The 23,957-nt window shown below is 39.2% G+C and overlaps 1 protein-coding gene across 1 annotated transcript in view; it reads right to left on the reverse strand.

Annotated features, from left to right (window-relative positions):
* The window catches only part of ADAMTS6 (ADAM metallopeptidase with thrombospondin type 1 motif 6), a 324,386-nt gene that overhangs the window by 258,776 nt on the left and 41,653 nt on the right, over positions 1 to 23,957 (reverse strand). The window contains exons 5-7 of the mRNA XM_077816928.1: positions 21,943 to 22,157; positions 21,262 to 21,345; positions 20,590 to 20,735 (exon numbers count right to left, since the gene is read on the reverse strand). Of these exons, the coding sequence (XP_077673054.1) occupies positions 20,590 to 20,735; positions 21,262 to 21,345; positions 21,943 to 22,157 (445 nt within the window). The remainder of the gene's footprint in view (positions 1 to 20,589; positions 20,736 to 21,261; positions 21,346 to 21,942; positions 22,158 to 23,957) is intronic.

Raw genomic sequence — 23,957 nt, forward strand, 5'->3', positions numbered from 1 at the left:
GCAGTAATTTAAATAACGTTTTACATCAATCCACCCTAGTTATTTTCATGACTGTCAGATTAAGTGGTAGCCAAAAATTCCAAACTCTTATTTCAGAAAAAGATTAGTAGCATAAAAACAGTTGAAAATCGATAAAGTTTAATTATGGTTAGCAAGGGAGAATATATAGGCCTTTAATCTGAATAAACTGCACTAATTCTACTCATAGCTGTTTTTTAATGAGCTGGTATCAGAAAAGTGCACTTTTGCATGGGGTGTCATTATATAATACATTCTGTTAACTAGTGAAGGAATTTAATTTTGTACTGTAACTTAAAATATTTGCCTTTTTAAAACAAAATGTTGCTATTGTTTTCAACAGAAATAACCTTGTAATATGTTAACATCTGCTGTTATAATTACCTGTCCGGGAAGTGGTGGATTTTTAATAAAAGCTTAATAAGGTCATTGCATTACATTTTACATGTGTAGATAATATAAAAAAAATTAGAAAAACCACCACTGAAAAACCCTGTACCACACAACATCAAACAGACTACCTTGGCAATGGAGGTTTCCAAATATATTTTCCAGGATTGCATAATATATCACTCCATTTGGCAGGAGGTTCAAAGAGCTAGTAGGGTAGAGGTTTGTTCTAAAATAATTTGGACAATGAATATTTATCATCATTACCTACACTCTTCCAATTTTAAAATAGGATTAAATGTACTAAGATTACAATGTAAGCAATATCTTTCATTACAGCTAAATTGATGTGTAAGTTATAGAACTTGCTGTACCTTTTTTCACCTTATTTATCCCATCACTTAGCAATCCCTTTTCCAAGCTGCCAATAGAAATAAATGGGAAAATTGCATGTAATCTGGTTGAAGTATGAAAACCTCTCCAATTGCACTGTCAAAGCCATCCAAAAGATCTTCCATTTAAAGGGTCCAGTAAGGTTTGTATAAATATGATACCTCTCTCAAGGCTGATTGCAATCATTTCTGGGAAACACTGAGTTTCACTGGCCTGAAGTTTCAGAGTTAGTAGATCAATGTACTATTCCTGAACAATAAAAGACTAGTTCTTGACTTCTAGCCACACAAATGCTGTAATTTACATCTGTTTCTTAGTGCTTCTAGAGACAGAACTGACATGAAATGTAAAAAAGTAAAATCATGATAGTGTTATGATTCATTACTATCACTTGTTGCTATCACCATAATGTTACAGCATGTGCACCAGCGATTCAGCTGATATCAGCACTGAGTGGTCACGAAGCGCTCCCTGCTCCCTCAGGAACATACATACCCTATTTTGAAGTTAGCCGTATAGTGGTAATAGGGAAGACACCATATTTTGGTGATTTATCCCCTCCTAGTAAGTGACAATTAGTTATGTAAATTAAGCTTGTGCCAACTCTCACTTGTTTCCTAGCTTAGTCCCTGATCTTGCAAAGCAATCCACTCAGACAGAACCTTATGCCTGGCTGCCATCCCACTGATCTCTGTGAGAATCTGTGCAGTTATAAAAGTCTACCACCACTGACTTCTTAGCAGAAACAACACATTGATTATAAAAATAACAGAACGTGTGTTAACTGTAAGTCACATGAGATAACTACATGCCAAGTTTGGAAGAAATCCAATCAACAAAGCTTATGATAACTGATAATTTAACTACATGACCTGAGTACTCTTCTTTCTCTTCTTAATCCAATGACTGATGCTATGATTTGGCATTTTAGATGGCCTGATAATTACACAGAACCTAAAATATCTACTAAAAGAAAAGTTGCATCCCATTAAAACACATTTTAATAACTATAGGAAAAAAAAGTAATGTTTGTTAATTTAAACTGCTTTATTCCTAAGCAAAAATAGTTAGATTACATACAATTCAGGATAACAATGGATGTTTAAAGACAGAATATGACCACACAGCAAGTATTAGAAGACACGTTTTACAAAACTACACATCTCACTGTACTGCAGAGAAATTTAGTGGGATAGAAAATGAACCTTGGCACTGTATCAAAGTTAATCTTATAAAGTTTAAATTATTATGAAGATGAAAAATTCATAATTGCTCAAACCATTTTCTTTATTTTGGATAACTCAAAAGAGGATGTAAATTAAAAGAGTTACATACATAGTTATTTAGTAATCTGCAAAAGTACACATTTTTGGTTATTATTGTTCTTTACATTTCTAAGTATTCTTAAGTCAGTGTATTATTACTCATTGAAGGCACTAGATAGACTTTACTAGAAAATTATGATTTCCATTTACCTGCAGAATGTGCACAGCATTCAGACTAGCGGTGCAAGCTTCCCCACACCATTTCACAAATGTGCTTTATCCTCAACTTAAATAGGGCAACCTTAAATAGATATACTGTTGTGAAAATAGTACAGATACCATGTACATTAATTCTTGGGAATGTATAGTTTAAGGTGGAGAAAATAGTTCAGGTTGTGTGTCCATTAATTCTGGGGTGTGTATAGTTTGACTGCCAAAAAGAGTGCCTACCACGGTAATGAGTTCTGTGATGTGGGCACCTGTCTTCTAGGAACCGGATTAAGGCCAGTGATTCGTCAAAGAAATGGTTCACATATCCCACAGAACAGTCTCAGGACTTGTCTACATGGTGAGGTAATATGCACTATAGGGCTGTGATTTCTAAAGTGCACTAACATGTTATGCCAGCAGCAGGATACACGTGGACCAATTAATGCACAACATTTTACTGCACTTAGAAATCACCCACAGTGTACATTACCCCAGCATGTACACAAGCCCTCAGAGAGTAGGGGGGAGGGCTAGCTCAGTGGTTTGAGCATTGGCTTGCTAAACCCAGGGTTGTGAGTTCAATCCTTGAGGGGGCCATTTAGGGATCTGGGGCAAAAACTGGGGATTGGTCCTGCTTTGAGCAGGGGGTTGGACTAGATGAGGTCCCTTCCAACCCTGATATTCTATGATTCTAATATCAAATGGTAACTATCTACTAATAGGTACTTATATGGCTTTCATCACTGCAGTATTAGCATCTGTCATGATGGCCCATGAACTGAAAGATTTGGTATCCTATATATATTAACTTAAGGCAGAAAAAGAACTGTTACTTACCCTACAGTAACTGTAGTTCTTCAAGATGTATTGTTCACATAGATTCCACTTGTGGTATGCACACACCCAATGCACACAAAATCTGATTATTTTAGACAGCAGTGTCCACTGGGGCCATGACTGTGCCCTGGATGACTTTGTGACCCAGGACCCCCAACTGAGGGCATACTGGGCAGTGTGAGCCCAAATATCCGTCATTCTTTCACCCATACAGAATACAGATGGTATAGAGCTCCGAAGTAGAGGTGAAGGGAAGCAGGTCATGGAATCCATGTGCGCAACACATCTCAAAAAACTGCAAAAACTGTAGGTTAAGTAACTGTTCTTTCTTCTTTGAGTGATTGTCCAGATTGCTAATCACCAGAGCGAAATCTAAGAGACCTCAGAGTCAGGAGGTGGATGCTAGGAGTCCTCTTTAAAGAATGATTACAGGACAGCTCTGTCAAGGTTGGCATCAGATCTTGAGATCTCACTAAGGAATAGTGCTGGGTGACAGTGTCGACTGATCCCCATGTAGCTCCGGCCAGAGGTTGTCATGGTCACAGGTGGCCTGAGTTGGCGTCGGGAGCCCCTTACCTGAGTTATGCGTGGTCCCCGCTTGGTTGGGCGACCCTGGTTTCCCTGGATCCTTGGTTTACGGGTCTTCTGCTCCAACACCTCGTTAGTCAGGTAACCTTTCATTAAGGAGAGGGCCTCAGCAAGGGTCGCAGGCTGGTGCTGCTGCACCCATTCCTTCTCCCCACTGAGAAGGATCTGGGTAATCTGCTCCAGCGCAGCCATCTCCGCCACTTGGACCCTGGTCAGCTTCTCTGGTTCCAGCCATCGCGAGCAGTAATCCTGGAGTTGCTGGGCTACTGCCTTAGGCCTGGCTCCAAGCGGGTGCCATTCATGGCTGAATAATTTGCAGTGTGTCTCAGAACTGATGCTGGTCTGGTCCAGGATGGCCACCTTCACTTTGTTGTATTCCAACGCCTCATAGGGGGTCTAGCTTTTGGTAGGCCATCTGGGCTGGTCAAATACAGAGCCAAGAGGTTAGCCCAGTGTTCTGGAGGCCACTGGGCAGCAGTGGTGACTTGTTCAAATGTCACGAGGGTCCAGGTCCACCACTTGTTCCCAAGCCCAGCTTAGGGTTGGGTCCTCCCTTTGTTCCTTCAGGAAGTCCCCATCTATGTCCAGCCACCCCGTCCGTCCTCCTCTGGGGTCCCTTTTATGGGGTGGCTTCAAACTTGCATCTTGGGCTGGTCAGAAGGATTTTGGTGGCCCAGGAGCACCCTTTTGGTGACTCCATTCTCCTTATGTCTGTGGGGTGCTTGTTCCACTCTTGCAAGACCAGACGAAGCAATTGCCAGTCATGTCCCAAGATCACAGGGTAGGCCAGCTTCAGGGCTAGTCTGACTCAACATAGTTCCTCATGCCAGGTGGCCTCCCTGGTACCCTGGTGGTTAGGTACAGCCGCACGTCCCCATGGATGCATTGTAGGTGACTATTTTGTTTCTGCTGGATCTGGGAATTCTACCAGGCTGGCTTGGACAAGTGTTTGGCTACATCCCCAGTTGACCAGGGCCATTACTGGGGTTCCGTTCACCTGCATGGGGATTAGGAGTTTATCGGGGACCCTCTTCTGGGCCCAGAGACCTGCCACCCACACCTGGCCAACTTCAGCTATTCAGCTATTTAAACAATGGTTGCAAGAATATATTTTTATACTGAGAAAAGTGATTTTTACCCTCTCTTCCTATTCAATAATAACTGAAATGTCTCTCAAATCTTCCCAAAACATACGTTTCTTTAAACATTTAAAAACCTTAGGCTGGCAGTTCTCCCCCTGGCCCGGGCTGGCACCAGGTGTTTTGCCACCCAAGATGGAAAACATTTTCAGCATCCCCAACCAAATAAACCAAAACAAACAGCCACACAATGTTGCCCTCCCGTCCCCCTGCACTTAATTTGGTACCCATGGAAGTTGGCACCTAACCAATCACCCTGATCACCCACCTCTAAATCCTGGCTCATATCACAAGGGTATGACATTTCTGTTTTCTTGGGACCAGCAAATAGGCATGTAGGGCACAGGACTAGCACTCTCTTCTCTTCTTATATTATACAGCACCAGTGAATTTATAGGTTATAGATTATATATTTTTGATATTATAAAATATAAACTCTCATTTATTGACCTCCTTTGTAAAGCACTTTGAGATTGATTGATGAAAAGTGCTGTATAAGAGTTACCAAGAATTTCTCATGTCTAGTTTGCAGTACATGGTGTTTCTAAAAATAGCTCCTGAGAGTAGTTTATAATTTGAAACATATACAATAGGGATATCCTTTTAACTATTTCTAATAATATCTTTTTACACATTTATAGGGTAAGAGATTCTGGTACATGGTGTAAAGAAAATATTTATGTTTTATGTTTGCAGTGTTGTTGTAGCCATGTTAGTGCCAGGATATAACTTTTCTAGTCACAAAAAATCATGGTCTTAATAAAGACACTGGGTTTATGACTGATTACAACAATCTGTAACCCACTAAGCCCCCTTTTTTGACTTTAGGGGTGTTAAAAGGCCTTTTCACTTTGAATGGTCCCTTAAAATATGTGCTAACTACTTATGCTAAACAATCTGTTCCATCTTTCCCAGACCTGAAGAAGAGCTCTGTGTAGCTAGAAAGCTTCTCTCTTTCACCGATAAAAGATAGGTTTCAGAGTAGCAGCCATGTTAGTCTGTATCCGCAAAAAGAACAGGAGTACTTGTGGAACCTTAAAAACTAACAAATTTATTTGAGCATAAGTTTTCGTGGGCTAAAACCCACTTCATCGGATGCATGTGTCATTACACAAAGTAAAACTATTTCCCCATGTTTATTCCGCGCCCGCCCGCGCCCCCCCCCCTCCCCGTTCCTCACACATTCTTGTCAACTGCTGGAAATGGCCCATCTTGATTATCACTACAAAAGGTTGTTTTTTTTCTCTCTCTCTCTCTTTCTCTCCTGCTGGTAATAGCTCACCTTAACTGATCACTCTCATTATAGCGTGTATGGTAACACCCATTGTTTCATGTTCTCTGTGTATATAAAATCTTCCTACTGAATTTTCTACTGCATGCATCCAATGAAGTGGGTTTTAGCCCAAGAAAGTTAATGCTCAAATAAATTTGTTAGTCCCTAAGGTGCCACAAGTACTCCTGTTCTTTTTGCCAATAAAATATATTATCTCACCTACCTTATCTTTCTACTGTTATTTTAGATCATTAAAAGAACTTAAAAGTGAAAAATTCTGATACTTTCAGTGAGATCACCAACACAACTAGGCAAATAATGGATTCTTCAGTTCTTTCACAATTTTGAAAAGTTAAAAAAAATGGGAGCATGTAGCAAGCTTCAGTTCTTTGAAGTTCGTATACACAGCAACAAAGCATTCAGTCTTTTTCTTTCCAGTGCTGGACTACAGCATCCCTGGTTCAAATTAATAAAGAAATGGAACTCTTTGTACATTTAAAGACACTATGTTGGATTAATAACCATTAGCAAATCAAGAGTTAAACTATCTGCTCCAAGATATTTTTTTTTAACTTTTCAAAATTGTGAAAGAACCAAAGAATCCATTATTTGCCTAGGTCTGTTGGTGATCTCATGGAAACTTGCCTATTGAGCAACAAGATCTAAACATGATGAGATACCACTCCAAAATAACAGAGAATTCCCTAGCATCCTATAGGCTAAAATTAACCTATAGGATAAGATACAAATGCAGGTGAATAAAATTATAAAGGTTAATAATCACCAAATTTACCACTGATGTCACATTCCCATTGGGCAGGCTGTCATAATCCCATGACCCAACAATGACCAGTTTATAGGGCACCAACAGAAAGGAAGAAAAATAAAGAGGATGGTAAAAGGAGAGAGAATATAACATAGTGGAAAGAGCAGCGTCACACAGATCATGCCTCTAACTATATACATAATTCTTTGCAGTGGGCCAGACTCTTCCACCTTTATTCTCTCTGAAAGGCACTAATTTAAGCAGAGTACAGGATTTGACCAAAATATGTTTAGTGTCTCCTTATAACTTTAGAAACAATTTCTATTAATAAATGTAACTATAAACTCTGTAATAACGCTTGCAGAGCTAACTGCTAAAAACGTATTTGTTCCTATATTTCTATTGCACTCATAACCTTCTTTAACATGTTTACTTCACACACACGAGAATGTGCTGTATATGCTTTTCTAAAGCTCAGAATGTCAGTTCAGAAAAGTATGTATGTGCTCCCTCTTTATCATTTTAATTTGAGTATATGTTACATGTAAACAAATGTGAGTGTTTTCCACACTAACATTTACTATCTCAGAATACTAACATTACATCTCAAAGTTAAGCAAAGAAAAAAAAAATTGTGTAAGTATCAGAGGCTGCCAGCTTAGTTTCTTATCAAAATTCTTTTGTTTAAACATGTTTTGACATGAGTTTAAACAGAAGCACATTATCTTATCTACTGTAAAACAGATCTTTAACAATTATCATTGAATAAACATTAGTACCAATTAACAGCCTGCACAACCATCTTCATTTTAAAATAATGATGCACAATTATGAAACTGATAACACTTAACTATAGGAATTTTTGCTTTTTTTTTAATAAAGAATTATATCTTTATCATTCAGTTCCTTTAAAGACAGAATAACCTTCCAAGCTGTATTCCATATTATAGCGTAAGGGTGAAACTAAGCAGCCACAATTCCAGTCATGAGCTGGGAGGTAGTTTTCTACTTAAGACAACTCAATATCCTCTGCTCCTGCCTACTCGCACCTGCTCTCTGACTAGAAAATATCCAGACATTTCCTGTTAAGGGTCACCTCTTTGGTCTGAACTAACTCTGACCACAACTCATAAAGCAAGCCCAAACGCTCATCTGTAAGCAGTGCTAATCACATTGGAAACTATTTAGAACACATGGAACACAGTTTCACAATTAATTCAGAAGTGATCTATCTTCACTTAAACGGCCTTTAATCAAGAACAGCAGTGAGTACAATGTAACGATAGATGTAAATCAATTAAAAAGAAAACACCAGTCCTAATTTAAAAATGTTCAAGGCACATTGTGTATATTTATTTAAGGGCATATATTTAACATATATATTTATTTATTTCAAGGCTCGCATACACATACGTACACGCACACATATTTAATTTCAGTATCTTATCTTGTAAAGCTATGTTAAAATATTTTAAGAATTGGCTAAGTAACCTGGACCAAATCTTGCCCATCTTCAGTGGGGCTATTTTTATGAGTAAAGTGAACATAATGTGTCCCCAGACTCAATCCTACCCCCCTTAAATTCAATCAGAATTTTGCCATTGACCTCAAAGCATGAATGATCATTATCTATGTTAAGATAAGTCTCTCAACTAGCACAAACTTCAGACTGCTGAACTAAAGTTAAATGGGCTAGCAGTTAATCACTAGAATTAATTTGCAATTAATATACAATCTTTTAAGTAAAAACATACACTTTAAATGTGTTCTTATACACAAGCAATCTAATAAAATCTGGTCATAAAGTTGCAGTAAATTGTTCATGCTGATGTTGAAAAAGTGAAGAAAAATGAAAATGCAGTACATAGTTATGTGTGGTGAGAGGCAGAATTTATGCAAGAGATTGCAGTCACTTACCAAATTCATTTTTGGTGAAAATCCAAGGATTAAATTAGCCTAATATGTTTTTCTGGATTATTAAGAAGGAGAAGCAGAGCTATTCACTAGCAGATGCATTATTCTGCCAGTCACTGTAACTCATGAAAATAAAATTAGTACTTTGCCTCTAAGTATGGGGAAGAGAAAGAAAAAAAAAAGAAAAAATGTTAGGATTTTGATTTAGAGTATCAAAAAATATTATTTTACACAAGTCTATGTTCTTTAAAAAAGAAGACAAAAATACGACATTTCGGACTGCTAAAAAGTCATTGCTTAGATATCTGGCCAAGTATTAACTGAATGTTCTAACAGATATTCCGAACTATTACAACCAAACACATTTCCTGGAAAAACTATCATTTGAATAGTTTTATGACCCTTTGTGAGACTCAGAGTCAGAAGGTAAATGCCTGATTAAAAAAAAGTGCAGCACACAAAAGAGGTTTTCATTGATTTTTTTTTCTTCTGTAGTAAGCTCAGTGTGTAACAGGAACAAGTTTTATTTCTAACCTAAACCAGGCTTTAATACCATTGCTATTCACAGAATAATTAGTTTCTACTGCTGTCTTATGAATTTATCCCAATGTACTTTCATAGAATCATAGAATATCAGGGTTGGAAGGGACCTCAGGAGGTCATCTAGTTCAACCCTCTGCTCAAAGCAGGACCAATCCCCAATTAAATCATCCCAGCCAGGGCTTTATCAAGCCTGACCTTAAAATCTTCTAAGGAAGGAGATTCTACCACCTCCCTAGGTAACGCATTCCAGTGGTTCACCACCCTCCTAGTGAAAAAGTTTTTCCTAATATCCAACCTAAACCTCCCCCACTGCAACTTGAGACCATTACTCCTTGTCCTGTCCTCTTCTACCACTGAGAATAGTCTAGAACCATCCTCTTTGGAACCACCTCTCAGGTAGTTGAAAGCAGCTATCAAATCCCCCCTCATTCTTCTCTTCTGTAGGCTAAACAATCCCAGTTCCCTCAGCCTCCCTCATAAGTCGTGTGTTCCAGACCCCAATCATTTTTGTTGCCCTTCGCTGGACTCTCTCCAATTTTTCCACGTCCTTCTTGTAGTGTGGGGCCCAAAACTGGACACAGTACTCCAGATGAGGCCTCACCAATGTCGAATAGAGGGGAACGATCACATCCCTCGATCTGCTGGCTATGCCCCTACTTATACAGCCCAAAATGCCATTGGCCTTCTTGGCAACAAGGGCACACTGTTGACTCATATCCAGCTTCTCGTCCACTGTCACCCCTAGGTCCTTTTCCGCAGAATTGCTGCCTAGGCATTCGGTCCCTAGTCTGTAACATTGCATTGGATTCTTCCATCCTAAGTGCAGGACCCTGCACTTGTCCTTGTTGAACCTCATCAGATTTCTTTTGGTCCAATCCTCCAATTTGTCTAGGTCCCTCTGTATCCTAACCCTACCTGCCACCGTACCTACCACTCCTCCTAGTTTAGTATCATCCGCAAATTTGCTGAGAGTGCAATCCACACCATCCTCCAGATCATTTATGAAGATATTGAACAAAACCGGCCCCAGGACCGACCCTTGGGGCACTCCACTTGATACCGGCTGCCATTTAAATCATTTTAATCATTCACTTGTCCCATTCTGACACAGCCTTAAACTGAGGACAATGTGGGAGCTGCATCACCCCGATGGGTCACTATTAGGCATTCTCAAGCTCCCCAGCACGTAAGAAGAGCATGCCTACTACTACACCCCATCTAAAGGTGCATCTTATTTTTCTGGCTGTACCAGTCCTCCTCAGTGAGTCGGTGCAGTGGGGAAAGAGGAGGCCTTGCTTTCTGTCCAGCCCCATTGCAGTACAGAGAGATCTGAGGAAGTGAGGAGAGAAGTCCTTGCTCCCACAAGTCCAAGGAATACATTTGTGCCTAGTCTTTAGCAGGGTGTACAAGAATGGGAAAAGCTTCCTTACCTTCTACCCAACAACATACCTACAAAACAGTGAGGCAGTCTTGCTTTGAGTGATTAATTTTGGGCTGAATCCTGCCAAAAATTATTCATGTGAGTGGTTTTACTCAATGAGCAGTCCCATTGAGTTTAGTGTGTTTGTTTACATGAGTTAAGATAAAGTGTTTTCAGGATTAGGTTCAAAGTTTTCATTTTAAATTGAGATGAAAGTATATATTTGTTTAGTCATATGGTGCATCTCCAGTGTTAAATGAAACCTTAAAATTTTCCTTCAGTTAAAAACACAAAAGTCTGGACTTTATTTTGTGATACGGGTCACTTTTCTGGATTTGGTATTAAATAAAACTTATTGTGGCCATCTGGAACGGATTAGGCAGTCTGTGGATATACCTTCCCCCACCTCTCTATCCCTGTCACTGCGCACACACAAATTTTATAAACTAAATCTGAAGACACCTGCTAATCAACTGAAAATCACAGCTCAGCTAACTGCATCACAAATGAAAAATAACTCCCTTTTTAGTGATTAGAAAACATTCCACTCACATAATGCTCTTGTTAATTAGCTGCAAAACACCTGCTGGTTGAATTTGCCATGTAGTAAGCAGTTTTTCAGAATAACATTCTAACTTCTTTATTGTTCCATGTTCCCTTAATTCCCAGAGTCTGTTTTATTCCTTTCAGCTACAAAAATCTATGTGTAAGAAATGTTAAGGGTCCAATTTACACCTGAAGAAGCCCGGAAGTTCAGAGGTAAGGGTGAAAACCTGGGCTGTATTTCAGGGCTTTAGCTCACAAATGTGTACAAAAGAATAAACAGACAAATAAAATTAAATAAATTACAATAATGGAAATTAAGGCCAAAGTGCTGATTGAATTTCCCGTCTTGATTCTTAATTTGTCTGCTAAACTCTAAGTTCTACAATCTAATTACATATTTAGTCATAATTCACAACCATACTGGTTTCTTTGGGTTAAAACTGATTAAAACATAGCAACATTATAAAATGTGTAATTCTCTGGCTCAGTTCAGCAGTTGGTGTAAATACCTTGTCTGACCAGGTACAGCCTTTTAAATGTTTGGACAGATATAACCAGCAACACACATGCAATAAAGAGTTTGGGTCTTAATAAAGTAAATAACTGAGAAATCTAAAATTAAGCAATGCCCAAAATGCCAAAAACCATTGGTCCACAATATATATATATATAAAATTTCAGCCAAAACAGTTCAGCCATTTCTGAAAACAAGGCTATGGAAAAATACATTTTTCAATATTAAAAAAAAATCTGGTGACCATTTGTTTGGTTACTTCCGGGAATGGCGTGGGACTATGGCAGATAGGCCGGCAACCGGCCTAAGCCCTGCTGCATCGCAGGCCAGGAGCCACCTGTGGTAAGCGCCTCCGAGCCGGAGCCTACTCTCACACCCCCTCTTGCACCCCAACCCCCTGCCCCAGGTCAAAATCCCCTCCTGCACCCAAACTCCCTCCCAGACCCCGCAGTCCTCACCTTCTCCTGCACCCCAACACTCTGCCCCAGCCTGGAGCCCCCTCCTGCACCCAAATTCCCTCCCAGAAAGAAACTACTATAACAGCTGTTCTAAGGTAAGAAGTAGGGTGTTTTGAATTAACTATATTCTACATGTTTTAAGACTCAAATGTAATCACAGAATGGCTTTATGTTAATTAAAAGGCAAGTTTAGTATAGTGTTAATAGCCTTGATGCCATAATTGCGATCATTTTGTTTTAAATTAGGAAAAAGACTTGTATATAGGGGCCTGACAAATCTAATAGCCCCAGGCCCACAGGAGAGTTATTCTGGCCCTGGTCCTTCCCCGAAACCTGGTAAATCCCAAGATATCTATGAGAGGCCAGCACCATCTTCACAGAGGCTCTGGGCTTCCACACCAGCTCTGGCTCCCATCAGTGACACCTGCTTGGCTCCATTGGAGCTATGCTACCAGAGAGTCCACTGACTATAGATGCCCTGGGACTTCCACTAGGTGGGTTCTGTAGAAAAGATAATACAGATTTATGCTGTATTATCTTTTCCAGTGAATCTCCATGGGGCCAGGGTGTGTGGAAAAGACAAAGTGTATCCTTTCCAGGTCACCCAATCCTCCCTCAGCCTGCCCAGTCTCCACGTCCTCCCCCCAGCATGGACCCCAGACCAATGGATGACTCTCCGCAGGAGCCAGGGTGGAGGGAATGGAGCCAGTGAAGTGACTGACTCCTCCCTTCTGCATAAGAGGAAAAGATCTGTGTTTGCAGGGTGCCTTCTGTGGCCTGAATAATCCTCTCTAGGATCCACCAGACTTGTGGCCAGTCCCTTTAGCCATTTTCACAGGAGACCAAACCCAGCCCTCCCCATTACCCCAAGGGATGATGTCAAGGGATCTCTGCAAGGAGATCCTTGAAGAGATTTTCTCCTCCAGTCATCCCTTGCACAGGTTTTACACTAGGAGAGCAAGCCGGTCCTGTCCATGAATTTTTTTAAGTCTTAAATGGAAAGCAAATACTTGATCCAAACTTAATAAATGTATCTGCAGTAGCTTTCCTTTTCATTAATGTACTTCCTTAATCCCTCAGATTATCCTAGTTAATAATGAAATTCACAAGAGGAAAAAACAACTTAAGTTTTTTCTGAAGCTTATATTACAATAATTACTATAATAGATTTAAGTATTTCAATTCCATGCATTTCCATGCATTTCCATATCTCACATATATGGAAGAAGTGTAATGGTTTAAAGAGTTTACAGAAAAGAGAGCCAAGGAATGGATACATTAGGCTGCTCATGCTGACTACTAAACGTAAAACACATTCTGATAAAGAATAGTAAATCCTTTCTGAACTTTAGGTGATCAATGGTTTGCTTTACTACAATGCAAACTTGAAAATGGATTTCATTTTATACTTGTGACAGACGCTTTCAACTTTCAGCTACATGTTACTTCATAAAAGAAGAAATAGACGTAGTTCCGGATATTGATCTCATGCCAAATTGCTAGTCTCAGTCATTCAAAATGTCAACTAACTTTTCTTATAGGAAGAGACTATTTTTTATATAAATCATCCAGAGACAGTGGGTAGGAGGGACCCATGACCACCCATAGGAATGATGAGGAAGATGCCAACACTGCAGGAGGGGCTGAGTCCTCCTCCAACACCAGGGTTGCCTCCACTGCTGGGGTCTCAGTACCGGGGTTGGAGTCCGAGTCTGGATCCCGTACTGGTCGGGGCTGCACTGAGGCTTGCCTCTCAGATGCTGCCGCAGATCATAGGGGAGAATGAGGACCTGGCATCGAAGGCAGTCCTCCCAATGAATCGGCCACTGCCCTGGTGGGGAAGCACCTGCGGCAGGTACAACACCGAAGTCCGATGCATAAGATGAGTAGTGTCTCCTCGGCAGGAGGATTCCTCTTCTGAGGATTTCTCCCTGAAAGACCACAGCAGAGCCATTGTCGCTTCCACCACTGGCTGTGATGCGGAACCAGGGAGAGATGCCAGGGAGTCGGGGACCAGTGAGGTGGCTCCAGCGACCGGTGTCGCAAAGCTGGCAACCAGAGCCGCAAAGCTGGAGAGCAGGTCATGAAGCTGGGGATTGGTGCTGAGTTGGTGACCATTACAGCGGGCCTATGGGGGGTTTCCCTCTGGAAGGAGCTGCCTTCAATGACTCCAAGGTCAGTGGGTAGTCTCGGGGAGTGGGCAGAACTAGGGGAGCCATCAGGTCCGTTGCCGCCTGAAAAGCCTCAGGTGTCGAAGGGGCTCTCAAGCATAGGGTGCCCCGACAGCTCCGAGGAGAAGGTGGTGGGTCCCAGACTCGGCTTGGCACCCTGGGTGGAGGCTTTGGGGAGGACAAATGGCCTGGTACAGGTCTCACCTCATCAGTCACTCCCCTCTTATCCTTTTTTGGCACAGGGGAGTGCCCTCTTTCAGCACACTGTTTCTTGTGCCACTTCCTTGGCACCAAGAATGTCCCAGTATTGGGGGAGCCCTCTGTATCAAGGCCAAAGTGCTGGGAGCCAAATTGGAGTGGGACGGCTCCAAGGCAGGTCCAAGTGCGCTTCTATTAACAGGACCTTCAGAGAAATGTCCCTGCATGGCCTGAAGCTCCTGAAGATCTTGCACTTGTCTTTAATGTGAGCTTCCCCGAGGCACTGTAAGCAGCTCGCATGCGAGTCGTTCACTGGCATGGGCTTATGGCAGGTGGCACACGGTCTGAAACCTGGGGACTGGGGCACACCCCATCCCTTGGACGACATCCTGTGATAGGGATTGCTATTCAGTTTAACTAATTAACTAACAACTAAACTCCTACACAAGAACAACTGAGTCCAAAAAATCACTGGGAGAACTTGCAAGCACAAGAGAGAAAGCTGTTTCAACAACCATCACAGGCAGTAAGAAGGAACTGAGAGGACACAGGGCTGGCAGAGCCTCTTATACTGGCACATGAGCATGGAGCTCCAGGGAACACTAAGGCCAGCCCTATAGAAAATCTCCTGGGGGAAGAATCTCCAGCAACTGTGTAAATGGGCACACCCATACCTTACATTGACTTGACATGAGCAAGCACTCTAAGAAGAACCCTCTGAGCAAAGGGGAAGCAGAGAAAGAATTGCTCCCGTAAGACCTAACAATGACTCCTGGGACGACTTCTGGGATAATACAGTTTGAACACCATCTCTTGGTGCCTAAAAGCCAAATCCAGCCCTAAATATATTAAAAATGAAAGGCCTGTGGTCAGCTCTGCACAAGTATGCATGAAAATTAAAGAAGTTTTTTGCCTCTCTTTTGTGCCTCTATGCAGAGGTTAAGAAAAATTAGTGTCTTTTAGTTCAGGAGCACAAAGACTAAGAGTCTAACACTGATGCCATAACCCTTTCCTCTCCCTTGAAAAGACCAGCAAAGATGTCCCCACACTGGGGGAACATATCCTGCACTCTTTTAAAGGACCTCACTGCTATGCTCTCAGAGGGAGTTTTGCGGCATCATGCCTCGAGGAACTCCGACTGGACCACTGCACCTCTGCATTAACCCCTACCATAGGCTATGCCAAATCTCTGCAGATTCAAAGAAATTAACTTCTGCCTACATAACTTTCCCCTGGATACAATACTTCCTACTGTGCATTCTAAAATGTTACATAGTGTTGCTGTGTACTGGAAAACAGCTGCCAAGTGACTCGCTAAAGCAGGTCTGTCATTCAGTGGGTAAAGTGATTCTTTTACATATACAATAAAACATGAACATATTTCTATGCATTTTCACTATTTGAAAGGATGTGAAAAATCCAGAGAAACATACGTATAGCAATGCTATTGCCTTTCCGGTGGATACTGGCAGTACTGGGGATGCATGTTGCAGAGCATATTTGTTGGTGACAAAAGGAGAAACACAGCATATTGCCGAGAAATATACTTCCTAAATAATGAGGACAGTAGTAGCTGGCAACAGTACAGAAGTGTCTAGTTAAGAAAAGTGCTTAGGGCCTCTTCAGTGTCTCCAGCCCAAAAAAGTATGTGCAACCACTTGAAAATGCACAAAATATACCATATATGGCATTTTCTAGTTTTCCTGCAGTTTGTCTAAACTATAGATTATAAAAATACTTGGATTACTCAGTATAAAACACTATGGGCCTGATTCTTTACTCACATATGTAGTGTTTACTCTCACACAAGGGGTCCACTCGATTCAGTAGGATTATTGTAGTATAAATATATAGAGAGTTGAAGGATTAAGCTATATATATAAAATCATTATTTATAGGGATTCCAATCACTTTAATATTACAAACTTTCCAAATTTCTAGGCATGATAAGGTACTAATTGCAGGGGCCACATCTGTGTCAATGTCAGTGCAGCACTTTATTGAAGAAGTAACAGTACAGTTTGTTAATGGGAAAAGAGAAACTGCCTCTAACTCAATAATAAGAACAAATTCTTCTTAAATCCTTTATGGCTATAGTAAGTTATTCTCTTATTTAAAGCACTTTGTTTTTTGCAAACCACATTAGATTTGTATTTAATTCTAAAAGATAAAATAAAGTCCTGAGATGGAATACTATCAGTGGAATGTGAAATTTCATGCTCTTACTCTTTTAAAGAAACACTATCCCTTTAAGTGAATGAAGTTCCAAATGTTTTTCTGTTTAAAACATTTACATTCTAGGGGCCAAATTCTGCCCTTTGGAGATACACATGCGCATCTCAATTTCCCCCTAGAACTCTCTTCTCCATAGGTTGTTGGACATGTGTTTTACTTGGTCTGCTGCCATACCAGGCAATAAAATTAATGGCTGTGGATCTTCCCTCCCAACAGGAGGAGATTCATTCCCTGCACATTTTATTCAATCAGTCATATATGTTATTTGAAAAAACAGCTGTTCAGTACCTGGGTATAACAAACTAATGGTCTCAGGCTACGAGTCCACACCTTATAGAAATGAATGGGCATGATTAAAGATTCTTTTGTTTTGGGGGGAGGGAGAGAGAAAGAGAGAGAGTATAACTTTTATGTTGTTTATTCCCCTCACACTGTGAGCAGTGATGGAAGCAGACCATGCAAGGGAGCAAGAGGACACTTCATGCCCCCATACTTTTCTGCACAGGTGACTAGGTCAAGCAACACTCTTGCACCTACTTTATGCTGCTATAGAATTAATCATGGAGCGGGCTGAGGGGGCACAATGGGAGGCTAAAAGTTGCCAGGAGGGTAAAGGTATGGATAGTTTCAAAATATCTCTTTTTTTTTCTTTTTCTTTTTTTTTTTTTTTGGCTTTCAGGCTCATCAGAGGAAGAGATTTTTGAAACAGGGGAGGAAGTAGGGCCAAAAGCCCAACTCAGGCTGAAAGTATTAACTCAATCTGCCATAGCAAAAATAATGTGTAGTATAGCATATTGGGTATTTAGCCTCTAAAGTTTCATATTTGGAAGAGAAACTATGTAGAACATGGTTCTCAGAGCCTCAGATGTGAGGTAGCAGCTGGGTCACAGGCAGACAAGAGGCTACCAGGAAGAGGATGCCATACATCTACAAAGATATGGGATCCAATTCTTAGGAGGGAAAGAAACTGGATGGGTCTTTATGCTTTTTTGTTTTGCACAGAGATTCACAAAGCCTAGGCCCAGTTCCACAGAGTTGACCCTACCAAGCTGGAGATCATATTGCTAAAGTAAGATGATACCATCTGTGACACCAACAATGTTGTATTCAAATGTAATGACTGTAGTTTGTCCTCAAAGGCACACACACTGCTCCTGTGCACATTCAGAGATAAAAGATAGACCTATACAAGTTTCCACACTATTTTTAATGCTGTTTTGACAATAAAAAGAAAATTGCTAAGACTCCATTGGGGTTTGCTAAAGTCAGAGTCACTTTATGGGAAGGAGGAGATAGATTACCCAAACAATACTACAGTATTAATCAACAGTAGACTTTATATAGAAAGCTGTCAACTCAGTATACTAACATTATTAATATTTCTTCTTAAAGAATTCACTGCAACAATTACAGGATCAAATATTAGGATTTGGTATAGTCTCATACTAAAAATGACTAAGTGAACCATCCAATAAGGGATGTGATAGAGAAAACAGCCTTCATTTGTTTAACATTTTAGTTCAACCACAGATTTATCCTGTGCACAAAACCAACACAAACAACATAACTTCAGAGTTTTCAAGTAAAGAGATAAAAGCAAGGAAATGCTGAATAATGGGCACAATTCCTTTAACAAATATTCCCATTGTGTTTAAGTGAAATATGTCATGTAGGTTCAGCCACTATTCTGAGACTCCGCAATAAGTGTACAGTATTAGCTACCTGCACTTAGCTACCATGACGTTTATTTGAAAGAAAATAAACTGCTGAGCTATTTCAAAAAGAAAAAAAAATCTTCAAACAGGGCTTCACGCCTTGTATCCTCAGAGTCTCCACAACAGTGTTGAGCGAGTACAGATTTTGCTGCCAGGAAATACTCTTGCTGATCAGCATTCCTTTCTGGCTATAGCATAAACACTGGCATCACTGATAGAAGCATGCCACGTTCCCAACACTGCCTACAGTAAGCAGACCATACAAATCTCTTTTATCAATCTTTTTTTAATTGCTGTGAGAGAGGAAAAGGGAGGAGAGAATGCCTTACAGTCTCCTCCTTTTCTATACCAGTGTGGTGCCATGCTCCAGGTGGGGGCTGATGTAACTGGGGACTTAAGACTGATGTTTCAGCCTTAGCACTGTTTACTAAAATAAATCAGCATAAGTCAGGGATTTCAGGGTGAGCAAGGTCAAGTTCTTAATGTTATTTAGTGTAGATTTTGTGTGAGAATTTCATTTTTATAGTTTTATTAGATAGTTATAATCATTAAATGAAAAGAAGCACTCCCTCACGAAAGTATATAAAAACATTGGCTTTGAGACTATTTGTTTATACAACAGATAGAGACATACATATGTGTATATAAATGGGACCACTCACATGTATAAAATTAAGCCTGCATATTAAGCATGCCTTTGCAGAATCAGTGCCTTAAAATGGAACATTATTGGGTTCTAAATTTGTACTTTATTTAAGGACGTTTTCAAAGTGATTTTTACCCATTAGACCAAAGCAGTTCTTTCAAAGATATTGGAATGTATTGTATCAATCTAGCTACTACATGTGCTCATTAATTGAATGTATTAAAACTAATTTACGAAATATTGATGAAAAACACATTTTGCACTCAAAATGGTTACATACAAGAATCCAGTACCTCTAGCATATTCTTTCATTGCTGCGCTACTGTAATTCAAAAACAGATCTAAAGCATTTTTTCAAAAATATCATAGCTTTTATGCTCAAATTCCAATCAGGAGTGAATTTTTGTCTTATACTTGAAGGCATTATTCTACACTGATTCCATACCTAAAACCTCCATTAAAGTTTGACATGTGGTGTGCGTACACAATATGCCCCTGAAAAGGGTATTATTAATAGAAACATTAACAATCCTTAGCTATATAGATCAATACTAGCATCACTGTTTTAATATTTACAAAAAAAGAAAACTGTCCCTAAGAAAGAGGTGCACGTCAAATGCTATTTTAATACAATCTATTTGTAGAGTACAATATTTGTTTACCTGTAACTACACAGAGAAAACAGAGTATTTAAAAGGATTGAAAGATTACAAAGTAAGCAGTGTTGAACCTGCTCATAGAAATGGTAATATGTACAGCAAGACACCTTTATACATAAGTTGCCTTGGTATGAACACTAAAAATTTCACTGTCTTTTTTCTTAAATTAAGTTAGATAGCAACAAATGCACAGCCAGATTCTCAGCTGGTGTAAATCTGCATAGCTCCATTGACTTCAGTGAAGTGACACTGATTTATACCAAGGAACTGGTAATAATGTTTTACACTGAAAACATTATACAGTAGTAACAAAACAATTTTTTTCTCCTGCTTTTTGATCTTTTTCCCAGAATTTTTAGAATTTTTATTCAACTTTAAAAGTTTTAAACGATCAAGCAAATTCATCATATCTACTCCAAGATCTTTTATGGGCACAGTTATGAGAAGCACAGTTATTGAAGTTATTGAAATTGTAAGTACTGTAAGTTCTTAGACATTTTCTTTCCAATTTTTTAAAATCTATGTTTTAATGGTCTGATATATTCTCAAAGACAAGCACCATATTATCTTTTTACCCTCTCAAGATTACCTACCCCTTAAATTACTTTAAATATAGGTTTTATACATAAGTAAATACAAGAAAACCATAGAAAGAAGATAAAATAAATATAAGACCTGCAATAAACCATACCTAGTAATAAGAACCGCATTATCGTGGTGGGCAATCCCATTTTCTGGAATGGTGTTTCCATCGCTTTGGTGGGAGAGAATGGATTTCTGCCACTTACAGAAGCTATCGAGGGACTTGTCTGCATGGTGGTTTATCTCCAAGTTTGGCTGCAATACAACATGCATACCAGAAATGTTCCAAACAAATTACTAAGGTCAGTTGTTAAGCCTTTTGAAGACTAAAATGGGACTATAATTAGAAGCAGTGGTTTCTAGGAATAATCTCTTCTTGCCAATTTTTATCTCTAAAATCTGACCCAGAGTTCAGTTAGTGTATTACTGAACAGGCATTCTTTCACTTCCAGCTTTAATAATGATTATGTCAATATAAAAATTTTAGATTATAAAAATATAGACATAGAAATAAAATTGTAATTGCAAGTCTCTACCACTGAAATCTCCACAAGTAAGTTGAAGATATCTGTTACATTAGGTAAATATTAAGGTGATAAATGAGGCATATTCCTTGAAATTATTTCAATCTTCCTTAAAAATAGCAAAAGATTACAGATGAGGCTTTATACTCAAATATAGGCTTTCTAAACAATAATTAGGTGGATTCTATAATGGTACACAGTGAAGTATGCTGTAGTTTATTGGTCTGAAGTTTAATGTAATTGCAGCTCAGTCTTACCTGATCTTCAGTGAGAACAATTAAACGAGTCACTATAATATTCACAACGTTTCCTAGACTGGAATCACGATAAAGTTTGGCAACCTGACCTCCAGAAAAGAAGAAAAGACACAAAGTCAGACAAGAAACACCATTCATTTGACATATGCTTAAAAATTGGTCTGTTTTCTCTTATTAAATATAATTTAATAATTTGAACACTTCTTACAGGCACCTAAAGAACTATTTCTAAGTCAACCTTAATCTATTCAGTAAGATAAATCAATATTCCCTACACCTTTTTCACTGCAAACACTTTATAGAATAAACTTGTTTCACAGCTGAATAACTCATGACAAGAGATGTTCAGAATGCTAGTCTAAACAAAAGAACCAACCAAAAGTGTAATCTCTATAACTGGTAATTAGAGGGTCAATTTATTTAAAATGAAACCCAAAGGCATTGAAACATAATTTAACAGTGATCATAATATCCTCCCTGACTGAGAAAAGACAATAGTATTGCACATCTCATTGCATGTCTCATTTATCTTCTAATACTAACATTTTACTATATATCATTTTTTGCAGGCTGATACATATTTTAAAGCATTGTTTATTTCAAATTAGAAAACCATATTGCATAATTGCCCATCCTATAAAAAGTGTTAATTATGTTAATATATAGAGGGGTCAAACTTACAATATTCATTACACTCAAAATGTAATGCTCAATGTCTTTGCGACCATGGTATCCCACCATCATTTTGTCTGCTACTACCAGCGTCTCCACAAAGCGTTCAATGCTTACTGATCTCTTCTGTCGACCATGACTACTTAGAGTGTTATTAATTGGAAGTGAAGTTGGAAAAGCAGATGTATCATTCATCCACCAAGGTTTACTACTTCTTGTGAGGTCTTCTAGGAATCAAAATAATTAACCACTTCAGATGGGTCACCAGTTAAACATGTTCAAATACAGCTGTTTTATGTTGACATTATTATCTTAAAGCTTCTAAAATAACAAGAGTTTCTTGAGGGCAAGAAGAAATTAAATCTTTTCTTTAAATATATAGTATATTTTACACTTCCATTAGCAAATATTTTTGCAGCTTGAAAAAGAGCTAGATTTAATACAAAGAAATATTTTTTAAAAAAAAATACAGCAAGTTCTCTTGCTTTCATACATTGTATCATATAGCTGCCTCTAACAATATCAGATTGTTCTCTTAAAAGGCCTGATCCTGCAAAACTCTTATTTATATTCCCAGATACAAATTACATTATAACGTGGAATTAAGAATTAATACATTTCAGTATTTAAATGGTAAGAACACTACAGGGATCTTGTAATTATCCCAAAAATAAGCACTACAAGCCTAGGAAATTCAGAGTTAAGGTTTAAAGTTAAAAGAAATCCAAACATATTAAGGCATGGTAATACACAGTTAAGGCATTCAAAAAACCTTAATTTTGCCCTGTAATGACATCATGCAATAACTGTACAATTATGCTTAGTGCATAATAGTGTTTGTTCTGCCAGATTAAACAGATGTTTTAAAATATATTAAATAGTTTTCATTCAAGTGGGAGTTAAAAATGGTCTGACTACACATCTTAAAGGACCTATTTTTTAATTAATTTTAACAATAAAATAAACTAAGGGCTAGATCCACAAAGGGATTCAGGTGACTAACTGGCATGCTCGGTGCCTCAGTCCAAAATTTAGATCCTCAAAACACCAGCTCAGCTGCCACATAACTCTGCAGACACCCAAGTTTCTGCTAGTAAAGTCCCCAAGGTACCTAAATTTCTGCTGCCTGGCATACGCATAGCCACCTAAATCCTAATGCCCAGGCACCTAGTTCATGCCCAAACCCCAGTGGGACCTTCAAGCTAGGCACTGCCCCACCTAACTCGCCTGTGGGGCCCAATCTGTAAGTATGGTCAGAGCACAGCCACTGAATCAGACCTTGTACAAAACAGAGGGAGGAGGCGTCAGCAGTACCCCCACCAACTGTAGCCCAGTGGTTACAGCGCTCATCTAAGATACAAGAGAATCACATTCAAATCCCTTTTCTGGCTGCAATGGCACAGGAATTTGAACTCTAGTCTCCTTCTCCCATCTGAATGCCCTACTTACTGGCCTATGTGGTACTCTGGAGTGGGTTTTTTTCAGTCTCTCCCACTGAAGCTGTTCCATTCTGTATAAATAATCAAATAGTCATTGAAACAGGGACTTACATTTGGATCTCCCAAATTCCAAGTGGGCACCCAAACTCCTGGGCTATTGAGTCATTTTCTCTCTCTTTCTCTCAATGAATATTTAAGTCATCCTCAACTACGGAACAGTGACTGGCACGTCACATCCATAATGAACAGTCCTTATCTTAAAAAGTAGCCCTGTGGGCTTGAGCTCAATTTAATAAAGTAAGCATATGCTTAACTTTAAGCACGTGCTCGAGTCTATCCTTCAGCAATGCACTTAAGCACGAGCTTAATTTAAGCACATGCTTATGTCCCATTTACATCAATGAAATTTAAGTATATATTTAAACTTAAGCATGCGTTTAAGTTCTCTACTGGGTATGGATGGACTTAAGCATGTGGTTAAAGCTATATCTGAGCTTAAGAGCTTTGCTGAATTGGGGGCTTAAAAGGACAGCTCATTGGATCTATTTTTGTATGTATCTACTGAAATTAGTTAATTTGTGATGG

This window comes from Eretmochelys imbricata, chromosome 5 (genome assembly GCF_965152235.1).
Source record: "Eretmochelys imbricata isolate rEreImb1 chromosome 5, rEreImb1.hap1, whole genome shotgun sequence".
NCBI lineage: Eukaryota > Metazoa > Chordata > Testudines > Cheloniidae > Eretmochelys > Eretmochelys imbricata.